Below are 12,899 nucleotides of genomic sequence, written 5' to 3' on the forward strand. Positions count from 1 at the left end.
AGTGGCCCGACGGAAGCCTCTCCTCAGTGCAAGACACATGAAAGCCTGCATGGAGTTTGCTAAAAACACCTGAAGGACTCCAAGATTGTGAGAAATAAGATTCTTTGGTCTGATGAGACCAAGATAGAACTTTTTGGCCTTAATTCTAAGCGGTATGTGTGGAGAAAACCAGGCACTGCTCATCACCTGTCCAATACAGTCCCAACAGTGAAGCATGGTGGTGGAAGCATCATGCTGTGGGGGTGTTTTTCAGCTGCAGGGACAGGACGACTGGTTGCAATCAAGGAAAAGATGAATGCGACCAAGTACAGGGATATCCTGGACAAAAACCTTCTCCAGAGTGCTCAGGACCTCAGACTGGGCCAAAGGTTTACCTTCCAACAAGACAATGACCCTAAGCACGCAGCTAAAATAACGAAGGAGTGGCTTCACAACAATTCCGTGACTGTTCTTGAATGGCCCAGCCAGAGCCCTGACTTAAACCCAATTGAGCATCGCTGGAGAGACCTAAAAATGGCTGTCCACCAACGTTTACCATCCAACCTGACAGAACTGGAGAGGTTCTGCAAGGAGGAATGGCAGAGGATCCCCAAAAAGACTCATGGCTGTATTAGATCAAAAGGGTGCTTCTACTAACTACTGAGCAAAGGGTCTGAATACTTAGGACCATGTGATATTTCAGTTTTTCTTTAATAAATCTGCAAAAATGTCAACAATTCTGTGTTTTTTCTGTCAATATGGGGTGCTGTGTGTGTACATTAATGAGGAAAAAAATGAACTTAAATGATATTAGCAAATGGCTGCAATATAACAAAGAGTGAAAAATTTAAGGGGGTCTGAATACTTTCCATCCCCACTGTGTGTGTGTGTGTGTGTATGTATATATATATATATATATATATATATATATATATATATATATATATATATATATATATATATATATATATATATATATATATATATATTAGTAAAAAATAAACATACAGCTTGAGTTAACCCAAAGCTCCTTTTATACACTGATAACTTTCAACAACATTCCATTGTTTAAAGGATTGTGCGTCTTACCAGGTTTCAATGCTTTCTCCAGATTTTCATAGTATTTCCAGTTTTCGGGATTACGGTCAATAAGTTCTCTATAGACTTCAGCAGCTTCTTTTAATCTTCCTAGATTTAACAATACTTCCCCTTTAAAAAAATAAATAAATGACCAAAACAAATTCAGGCATAAAATCATAAAACATGACTAAGACTTTTAAACAAATCTGAATACAGTAATACCTCAGATTGCGAGTAACGCGGTTAACAAGCGTTTCGCAATACGAGCTATTTTTTTAAAATTCTGACTCAGTTTGCGAGTGTGGTCTCAAAAAACGAGCAGAATTCAAGCCTCGGCAGTGTGCAGTACCGTATTAGGCCAGAGGTGCGGGGGCGCAAGTGACATTCGGAGCCGCTCGGATGCACTCGTAAACACTCCATTCCTAAGTGCATCAGAGAGGCTCGGAGTGGCTTCCAAGTGTCTGCGCCCCCCCCCCCCACCTCTGGCCACATGCGGTACTACATGCCATAGATGTCACCGTGGAACGAATGATCTGAGTTTCCATTGACTTCTATGGGGAAACTCACTTTGATGTACACTGTTGTGGGCCCCTAAGAACTTAATGCGAATTGGTTTATCCGAAAATTCATAGAAAGCTCTGGGTCCTTTCAGAAGCTTCTGTTTAGTGTCATGAAACAGTTTAGTGTCATGAAACCATTCTTGTAAAGCCAGGAGTTCCCCATAAGTAGACACTCTAGGGATGAGATACGTGTATAATGAGTCTGACATTGAAGGACATGTTGCTTCTTAATGCAAGCTCCACCTTTGATAAAAAATGTCTGGAACCAGTCATTTATGGGCCTCCCAAAGAGTGGGAGAGGTGACTTCCACAGTGTTATTGGTGTGAAAATACGATTGTATTTCCCTGGTAACTTCCAGGATAGTGTCTTGGTCCTGTAGTATGTAAAAGATAGTGACTAATGCGCAAAAACCACATAAAAGAGATAAAACAGACAAGGAGCCGCCAACATAAAGTGGTGTACTCACATAACCCTAACAATCAAGTGTAATAAAATATGTAGCGCTACCTCAGTCTCGATGTGACAAAAGATGAACAAAAAAAATATACAGATGGTTTGAAACCTAAATAAATGCCCAAATATTCAATGAAAATGTGTTCAAAAATACTATGTGAGTATATCAATAAAGTGCAATGTGCACACAATAAAGAGAATATAACACAATAAACGAAATCAATGTGAACAATGTCACATGATATATTAAGTGTCCAATCAATCAAACACGTCAAGAATGAACTGACATCTGATAAATTAATATAAAGGTGATGAATGTGAAAATAATAAAGTGCAATAAAAAAATTGCAATGTAATTTCCAATGTGACTCCCAAAGGAAAACACTTAAAGTGCAATGTGCATAAAATGCACGGATATTATGGTAAGTAAATAAAAAAAACAATAAAATTACTGTCAGTATTGCCATACAAAATAATATAATATGTGTCCAATCAACTGTGAACTAGTGACATAGAATAATATAAAGGTGAAGATATATATAGTGCAATCCAAAACCATGCAATGCGACTTCCAATGTGACCGACTCCCAATGTCAGCAGGAGGAAATCTTCTAGAAGTGAGAAAGGTGCAAGTGCAGTGGCAGCAAATGTCTATACACAGTTCATCAAATCTTGCTCCGATGTGCGGTGACCATTTCCCCCAGCCTCTCACCTGTAGTGGCGGCCCCCAATGGGCCGAATCACGCTTATGCCCCGTACACACGGTCGGATTTTCTGACGGAAAATGTGTGATAGGACCTTGTTGTCGGAAATTACGACCGTGTGTGGGCTCCATCACACATTTTCCATCGGATTTTCCGACACACAAAGTTTGAGAGCTTGCTATAAAATTTTCTGACAACAAAATCCGTTGTCGGAAATTCCGATCGTGTGTACACAAATCCGATGCACAAAGTGCCACGCATGCTCAGAATAAATGAAGAGATGAAAGCTATTGGCTACTGCCCAGTTTATAGTCCCAACGTACATGTTTTACGTCACAGCGTTCAGAATGATCAGATTTTCCGACAAATTAGTGTGACCGTGTGTATGCAAGACAAGTTTGAGCCAACATCCGTCGGAAAAAATCCTAGGATTTTGTTGTTGGAATATCATTCAATCAGTATCATAAAAATTAAAAACCAAACTAAAAAAAAAACCTATAACGAGTAATATACTCTTCAATCAAAGACAATATTAACAGAGGATATAAAAACCGAAGTATTAAGATAGGACTAATAGGCAAACGCCATCTAATGGTGAATCAATGTATCTGCAGGGAGAGACTATAATCAAAGAACATGAAGAAGGAATCAATCCCAAGCGCCACCAAGTGGCACATAAAAAATATATATACACTTCAAAAACGTTAGCTCAATAGTGACACCTAGTGAGCACAAAACATATCTTCTATGTAAAACCAAGGAGAGAATATAAGTATCTGACACTCCCAACGACACTGAGATATTAACATGCAGAAAGGAGGAATCAACACATCTAAAAATACGTCATAATAAGGGAAAAGCTAGTACAGCTTACTCCACTACTCAACTTCAGGTTTCTAATCAGGGTGAACTTGGTCACACTACCATATTTAACCTCAAAAAACGGAGTGAGTGTTATTAAAATTTATATCATAAATACATAAAAAAATGAAAAGTTAGAAATAAAACAATTAAGGTCGAAGTCTACATTGTGTCCTAATGGCGATAAAGTATCGTTATATTACTCGTTATAGGTTTTTTTTTAGTTTGGTTTTTAATATTTATGATACTGATTGAATGATACCTATTGTAGATGTCACTGATTACATATCATGTACCAGGAGGACAGCTGATTCAGTGACTTGCTGTTGCTATGTCAAAGGCCGCTATATACACTGGCTGTCTGGCACCCAACTCCTTATCCCTTTGATGAAGTCACGTGGTGTGACGCAAAGCCTCAATGTGGGAGGAGCCAGGTGCCGCTGCTTCCTGGGTACGGCCGAACCCGAAAGCCTTTACTTCTTTTGCTGTTTACTTTTTACCTCATGTAAGTTACTATTAGCGTTTTTAAATAAATTTATTTTAATTTACTACACTATGGAGCCCATTTTCTTCCTTTCATTATCCATCTGAAAACATCGGCTGAGTGTGGGAGAGCGCCAATTTTACACCCCGCCCCGGGAGCTGGAACTAGGACTGGGAGCTGATTCTGGAAGCTGAGCCTGTCTATGCACTGCTGCCTACCTGTTGGTCTAAGCGTGATTCGGCCCATTGGGGGCCGCCACTACAGGTGAGAGGCTGGCTGAAATGGTCACCGCACATCGGAGCAAGATTTGATGAACTGTGTATAGACATTTGCTGCCACTGCACTTGCACCTTTCTCACTTCTAGAAGATTTCCTCCTGCTGACATTGGGAGTCGGTCACATTGGAAGTCGCATTGCATGGTTTTGGATTGCACTATATATATCTTCACCTTTATATTATTCTATGTCACTAGTTCACAGTTGATTGGACACATATTATATTATTTGGTATGGCAATACTGACAGTAACTTTATTGGTTTTTTATTTACTTGCCGGCATAATATCCGTGCATTATATGCACATTGCACTTTAAGTATTTTCCTTTGGGAGTCGCATTGGAAATTACATTGCAATTTTTTTATTGCACTTTATTATTTTCACATTCATCACCTTTATATTAATGTATCAGATGTCAGTTCACGCTTGACGTGTTTGATTGATTGGACACTTAATATATCATGTGACATTGTTCACATTGATTTCATTTATTGTGTTATATTCTCTTTATTGTGTGCACATTGCACTTTATTGATATACTCACATAGTATTTTTGAACACATTTTCATTGAAAATTTGGGCATTTATTTAGGTTTCAAACCATCTATATATTTTTTTTGTTCATCTTTTGTCACATTGAGACTGAGGTGGCGCTACATATTTTATTACACTTGGTCCTGTAGTAATGTTTCATTTAAGTGACAGTTAGGTAGTGGTGTGTAGTGGGGGGGGAGGGAAGGTAATGGTGAGAGTTAGACGTATAGGGGCATGACTTTCTTCTGAAAATGCAGGTTGCCTGGTGTGCAGATCAGGAAAATTAGTCTAATGCCCTGTACACACGGTCGGACATTGATCGGACATTCCGACAACAAAATCCTAGGATTTTTTCCGACGGATGTTGGCTCAAACTTGTCTTGCATACACACGGTCACACAAAGTTGTCAGAAAATCCGATTGTTCTGAACGCAGTGACACAAAACATGTATGTCGGGACTATAAACGGGGCAGTAGCCAATAGCTTTCATCTCTTCATTTATTCTGAGCATGCGTGGCACTTTGTGCGTCGGATTTGTGTACACACGCTCGGAATTTCCGACAACGGATTTTGTTGTCGGAAAATTTTATAGCAAGCTCTCAAACTTTGTGTGTCGGAAATTCCGATGGAAAATGTGTGATGGAGCCTACACACGGTCAGAATTTCCGGCAACAAGGTCCTATTACACATTTTCCATCGGAAAATCCGACCGTGGGTACAGAGCATAAGAGTTTCTACTCTGTATTTATGTTCTGAGTAAATCCAGCCATACATGCATCGAAATTCAGCCAGTTTGGCAGGGACTGGCCAAATATCCATGTATGGGCAAAAAGGTTGTCCAGAAGCTGATCTGCCGATCAACAGGGAGGATTCCCCCATTCCACATCCAAGTGCGTGGGATGGAGAAATCGAGGCAGTTGTTTTCGTTCAACCCACCCATCACCGGTTGAACGAAACATAAAAAATTAATAAATAAAAATAATTACAAAAAAACACAACACATGGACTCATCTATGGGCTGCCTTAGTGACTGAGAAAGCAATGAAGCCACTGGATCAGAAAGACAGTATGGGAGCTAGCAGGGCTGGTGCAAGGATTTTTGACACCCTAGGCGAAACCTCAATTTGCTGCCCCCCCCCATTCATTTGGAAGTCGGGACACAGTCACAGTCCTCCGCCGCAGCTGCGCCTCTGACACTATGTGCGAACGGAGCAGTGGCTGCTTGCTGATGCTGAAACTTAGTTGCTTTCTGCAGAAGAGAAGAGAATAGGAACACCAGTGGCCGGATGCCCTAGGCAGTAGGACGCCCTAGGCAGTAGGACGCCCTAGGCGGCTGCCTAGTTTGCCTAGTGGTAGCACCGGCCCTGGGAACTAGCATTCTCAGAAGAAAAGCCACCACTGGCAGTTTTCAAATCTTCTTAGTAGAGGTTTCCTTAAGGCTGGGGTCACACTGAGGAATGGAGCGGCTCACAGGAGGAGTCCAGTGCGAGTGTGAACCCAGTCTAACGTTCTGAGAAGTTAGATTTAAAAATCAGTGTTCTAATCAGCTTACAAGTCTCAAAACGCTCAACCTTGTGCAAACCAACCTTTCCCTCTCAAGTACTGCCTTTCTTCCCAGAATAACATTGGCACTATTCTCAGAATAACAGTGGAATCTTTCACATCTGGCTCTACCACAACCTAACCTTCTTGAGTTGCTATAATAAAGCAAAAACAGCGTGGAGGCAAACTGGACCTGTGGATGTCATCTGCTGGACCTTCAAAAAGCTTTTCCCTTTACAGGAGGAGATAGAAGATTACTTGTTCATGCCTAACTACAACACAAGGGGATAGATAGCAGAGAGGGCCAATCCAAGGTCCCCAAACAGTGCTAAATGTAGCTTAAAAAAAGGAGGAACTTTACATCCCTTGCCCTCCCCCTGGGGTTAATTTAGCTTTTTAATCCCGTTTACCTTTTTCGCTGGGTTATAGTAAAACAGCCTAAACCCAGTGAATCCAACATTGTCCTCCTGTGACTCACTGACACACGCTGGGTCCAGAGCCGCCTTCTTCTTTCCTTATGCCATTGGGACCTAACTCTTTCTTCTAGGTTTTTGCATGACTCCCTGATGATGCAATGCCAGGTCTGCCCTCCTCTAGCCACTGTCTGGGAGTATGATGTCTCAGGGGATATCGGACTTGAACACCCCAGGACAGGACTTTGAACACCCCAGGAGGCAGCTAAAAGAAGAGTACATGTCAATCCCGTCAGTGGCAGCTGGAAGCCTTCAGCTACCATTTCCCTTCCTTCACATAACCTGACGAATAGAGCCGCAAGAGAAATCAGTGGAACACTCAATCAAGGAACAGCTGTATCACATATTGTGAGCAGGGACCTAGCCACTCCTGCTGATCTGTGGTTTCTATTTACAGCAGTTCCTGCTCTGGAAATAGATCTCATTGAAGGAGAGAGAGTACTGCGGGGGGTTCCATGTAAGCTCTGAGGAATCTACTGTAGTTAGGATAGACTGAAGAGAATGCTACCAATTACTATTGATAATATGTGACAATTGGAGATACGTGGCTAGGTTTACTTCTGCTTTAAGCACCACCTGTTGGTCACATTGGGTATCACAGCACCTCAAGCCAGATACAGTATATTGCGGTTTTCCAAACGTAAAAAAGACCTGTGTACACAAGCAGAGTTACAGTGTTAAATCCACTGCACTAATTTTGACATGTACAGGACACACTGCACTCACCCATACGGTGCAGAAGCAAGTGCTGAAGAACATAAAAAGAATGACAAAAAAGTATTTATCCTGGAATATTAAGCAGAAAATAAATTTTTGAAGAATTATGCAAAAATTAGTTCTCTGACGAAATTGTCCAGCACAACATGTGAGGTGCCCAAAATCTCCTTTCATGAACAGGACAGGGAGACCAACAATTTACCTTTAATCTCCTCTACCTGAAGCTTGTCGCATATTTGCTTCTCATAGGCTTCAATATGATCCAGGGACTCTTGAAAGAGACTGGCTTCCCTCATTACTTGATTCTGGTACAGGATTAGCTCACTATATTCATAGTCAATCTTATTTGGAGGTACCTGCAAGCACATGGCAAGAATATAAAACTGGCCTGGCAATAAAATGTACTGAAAAAATAATAATAAAATGTACTGAAAATTACATTTCATCAAATAAACTAAACCGATTTTATCTCTGCAGTCTTCTTTAGTATGTGAACAGGGTTTTAATTTTTATAATAAGCAAGTAATATACATAAATGATAGACCTATTTTCAAAGCAAAACTCATGTATTTAAATCAGTAAACATTAAAATTAATCCGTTTTTTAAGTGTATCTATGTGTGTAACTAACAATCAAAAAGGAAAGGAAAAACCTCCCTGAACTTGCCACTTCCTGTATGCCCTCTCTATACAGACCACGAAAATCATGGCTGCTGAGCCATGACCACCGTGGTCAGAGTACGTCCCTCCATCATACGCTGCCTGCTCTCAGCTCTCCTCTCTCCCCCTCCTTCCTGCCTCTCAGCTCCCTCTCTCTGTCAGTCTCCGCCGATATTATTGAAAAGAAAAAAAGAAAAAAAAAAACCTACAATTGTCACTGCCAGCCCCTCTATTAGGGGGCTGGCATACCACACTGTGTAAAGCATTTTAATAAAACGAGAAGTGTAAATACCGATTTTCAGCTGTCTTCAGGCCGGTCACATGAATCACAGCCGCTTTACAGCTACGAGACAGGGCTTCTGCGGGTGGAGCCGAGCGCATATGTGATCTCCCTGGCTGACGTCAGAGGGAGATCACGTCCCCTCCTGCAGAAGCAATCTATCGGAGCTGGAAAGCGGCCGCGAGTCACGTGACTGGCCTGAAGACAGCTGAAAGTCGGTATTTACACTGCTCATTTTTAAAAATGCTTTACACAGTTTGCTATGCCAGGCTCCAATAGAGGGTCTGGCATAGACTTAGACAAATGGGTTCACAAACCCGTTAATGATTTACTGCAAAAATATAAACCATGGATACATGGGGAAACAAAAAAAAAAAAAAATTCTCATTGCCAGCTCAAATGGTAAGCAGATACCTAGAGATGCCTGCAGGTAGTTTCAAATACTGTGTAGCATTACTGTGTTTCTCCAAAACCCCAGGTACTCCATTATCCTAACCACCAACTAAAGTATGCAGCTGCATAGCAAAACAACCAGGGCACTCTATAAAATATTTAGGACAACCAACATCCAATTGACAAAATATTTAATCCTAAATGTCAGCCACTCACAGAATACCTCCTAAAGACACATAGGATAAATATGAGGCGCTCTAAATGTCTAAAATACCACAGTGTTTCTAACACAATAGTGGTGTGTAGGTGCCAGCTATCTATGAATGCCAATTTATGAAAACAAGTTGAAGGGTAGAAAATCCGACAGTTATAAAAAGTTTAAATTAGTGCTGTACCTGCTGAGTCTTCCTGAATTCCTCAAGCAATTTTAAGGCCATTTCGTAGTCTTTCAATAAATGATATGCTATGGCATAGCCAATCCATGATGCTCTCTGCATTGGCCGCAACTGAAGAAGTTGATATCTGGTTTCCTATTACAAAAAAACATTTACAACATGCTGGATACTTGTATAACAAAAATGTCTACATCAATAACGTGCCCACATTCCTCAATCGCTAAAGGATATACTTAGTAAACACATATTATGAAAGAATTTTTTTTTTTTTTCGGATGGAGTGAAGGGGGATTAGAACATCTGTCATGTTTTTATTACCATTTGTGCCCTGGGGAATTCATGCTCTCTATTTGTGGGTTGTCCCCAGACAGTAATCAAAGGGAAATCTTCAAATGGGGACACCCAACAAGCAAGGGTTTCCCTCACTTTGTAGGGATTACCTCTCACTTTTTGTTTTGGCTATGGGACAGAAAGTGAAGGAAAATCTCCCCAACGAGAAACAGATGGCAAAAAAAAAAAAAAAAAAAAAAAAAAGGGGGGGGGGGGGTATAACCCCCCCCCCCCCCCCCCCCCTACTCTATCTAAAATGAAAAAAAAAGTTTTACCCTTAAAAGAAAAAGTTCTGTAAGCCCCCAATAAAAGCCCTTAATCTCAGAATACTAAAACAACAACTAATTGGCAAAAGGAACCACGCTAAAATCTAAATAAAGTATATATAAAAATAGTTACAAGCAGCAGCATAAAGTGGGATACACACAAAAAGTAAATTAAAAGAGAGAAGCTCCGCTAAAAGGTTTCAATCATTCAAGTTAAGGCATATAAAAAGTCCATATATAAAAAAAAAATAAATAAAAATCGCTTTTCTTCTTAATGGCACCACAGTGATTTCATACAAACAGGAGAGTGCCCAACCACCATAACATAGACCTGCTTACCAGACGGCAAGCATAAAGGGCAGATGGCTATAACCCAGCCACGGCCTTTAGCTTGCAGGGGATGATCAAATCGGTTTATGCAGGCTGGATGGCTGCAATCTCTCCCTCTCACGTCTATGGAGTCCGTATTCGTTTAGGCAAGTGACCCAAAAAGAAAAGACTGACCATAGCGTAATACAGTCTATAGTGTTTAATAGAAAAAAGGTAATACACTTACATCCATAAGATGATTATTCGCATATGTTAAAAGCAATGCTGGCTGGCAATAAACAAACGGAGCCCGTACTCCTAGTAAAATCGCGTGGTGACGTCAGTACATACCCTCCTTCAGACGCATTTCATCATAAGTGATGTTGTCAAAACTACCCAAATCAAACAAAATTCCAGCAAGACATTAACAGAGCAATATTATGTGGTCTGAAGACCTACCAAGTCAGGAACCCCACTGAGAACTTCCCACTTGCCACCTCCTATAGATGCTTTGCTGCCTCCACAAGACCCAACATTTTTCAAACGGGATCCCCCAACACAGAAAGGCACAGTAATGGAAACAGAGAGAGAGGAGTGCCAAGAGAAAGGTCACATTTCTAAGCTAGATTTCAAAGCAAAGTAAAAAAAAAAAAAAAAAAAAAAAAACTACTTATTCTTCTTATAAAAAAAAAAAAATAAATTTGAAATTAAATGTGTCAAAAGCTGGGCAATGAAAATCGATCATATGCTGAGGAAAAAAAAAAAAAGAAGGAGGAGGAGGGGAGGCGCTACCTTCAGTTGAAACTATATCAAAACGAATGGGGGACTTAGTCTTGACTTAGCTTGGCTCAATTATCCATATAAGTCAGTTAGGTCTCCCGCCACACTGAAGGGACAAAGAGGCTCAAGAAATAGAAGAGGGCAGGTCCAAACTCCATACTCGCAAGACAGATTACTGTATGCATAGAACTTCAGTCTCATAGAGCTATGGGTCTACTGATGTGGAAGTAAATGCACAAATACTCACCCTAGTTATAACAGTCTGACCAGCATCCTCTCCCTGGGTTCCAGTCTTTGGCCGTTTTGATTGGCCAGTGTGGGAGTGCAGCTCCTGGGCTCAACAGCTAAATCCATTTTTATATATCGGGCTGTGAGGAGGGGGTCCTGTGTACGTTCACCTTACAGATTTTCCTGTAAAGGTGAACTTACCCTTTAAAGAATATATATAATTTTTTTTTTTTTTAATGGAAGCATCTCAATAACTGATTTGCCCCCAAACAAATATTTTATCTGCAAAAACCCAGGCTGTATAGTGTCTGTGTGGGATTTACATCCTGTGGCACAAAGGATACAGCGTTTTAGGGCATCTAGCATACTCCAGGACCGGGTTGAAGATCGTCCTAGCTCAAGGTGAATAATGGGCAACCAACATAAACCTCTGCCCCTCTTCTTCCCCTAAATGTATTTTCCACCCCCACTCATTGTCTCAGGAGTGTTGGAGAAAGTAAAATACTACACCAGTCCCATATTTGAAGAATGGATTTTGCTGACACAAGCTATTTGTTTATATTTCAAGTCTGGGAACAAATCATCATTGGGATTTTCCAATTTCACACACTCTTTAATGCCCTTCTGTAAATGGTTTAGGGGATCTACTTAGAAGTTTGGTTCTGTAGGCAAAACAAAAGCCTTATAACCAATTATATTAGAAGGATAATAGAATTACATAAGAATGAAAATATAAGCATTTCACATTATTCATTTAGTAGTTCTAGAAATTGAGAAAGATAAATGCAGACATACATACCCGATACCCCTCCAAGTCTCTCATCTGTATCTGTAATAATGAGAGGTCCCGGAGTATCTGCAAATTGTCCTTGTCCAGCTTAAGTGCATTTCTATAACACTTGATTGCTTCATCGTACTTCTTGTCAGACCTCTGTAGAAGGCCATACACATGCCAACCTGTCTAATGTTGAGGAAAACAGATGAAAAACCATTGCACACTATTCACTTAATGGTGAAGTAATGAATTGCCCCAAGAGCCAGCTTTATTTTGTATAGCAGTAATGCAAGAATAGAGATGACAGAAACAAGCCTGCACAGTTTGGCCCTAGTGATTATGGCAATCTAAATGAAAAGCGTATTTGGCCAAGCACAAATTATTTATCTGCATATCTGAACAGTACTATTAGTAAAAATGGATGAATAGATTAATGAAAGAATATATATCATTTTTTTAAATCAAAATAGACGACCTCTAACGGTTCGTATCCTATGCCCATAGCTACTCTCTAGAAAGGACAGCATTCATGCAGGAAACTACACACAGTGCTCTCTCTGTCTTGCTCTGTGACTGATAGTTCAAGTTCTAGTACAGTGAAAGATTGTGTCATTCACCCTCCCTTCATCCCTTACCAAAAATCCTAATCACAGCGCTGCGAAAAAAGCAATGTGTGTAGTTTCCAACATGAATTAAACTATCATTTGTACAGTACACAGCAGTACTGTGGGCATAGGATACTAATTATTAGAGTTAAAATTATTGCTATTTTGAAAAAATATTTATTTTTACCTGGAGCTCCACTTTAAAGTAGAAAT

The 12,899-nt window shown here is 40.3% G+C and overlaps 1 protein-coding gene across 2 annotated transcripts in view; it reads right to left on the minus strand.

The window, feature by feature from the left end:
- NAA16 (N-alpha-acetyltransferase 16, NatA auxiliary subunit) overlaps positions 1-12,899 on the minus strand; it is a 69,685-nt gene that overhangs the window by 35,577 nt on the left and 21,209 nt on the right. The window contains exons 1-5 of one of the 2 annotated variants that reach the window (XM_073614212.1): positions 12,106-12,224; positions 10,329-10,509; positions 9,394-9,528; positions 7,869-8,022; positions 1,069-1,188 (exon numbers count right to left, since the gene is read on the minus strand). In XM_073614212.1, the coding sequence (XP_073470313.1) occupies positions 1,069-1,188; positions 7,869-8,022; positions 9,394-9,495 (376 nt within the window). In that variant the 5' untranslated portion in view covers positions 9,496-9,528; positions 10,329-10,509; positions 12,106-12,224. Of the gene's footprint in view, positions 1-1,068; positions 1,189-7,868; positions 8,023-9,393; positions 9,529-10,328; positions 10,510-12,105; positions 12,264-12,899 lie in introns of those variants that run through there. The other variant, XM_073614211.1, reaches the window with a different exon arrangement.

The sequence above is a fragment of the Aquarana catesbeiana genome, linkage group LG02 (genome assembly GCF_042186555.1).
Source record: "Aquarana catesbeiana isolate 2022-GZ linkage group LG02, ASM4218655v1, whole genome shotgun sequence".
Taxonomy (NCBI): domain Eukaryota; kingdom Metazoa; phylum Chordata; class Amphibia; order Anura; family Ranidae; genus Aquarana; species Aquarana catesbeiana.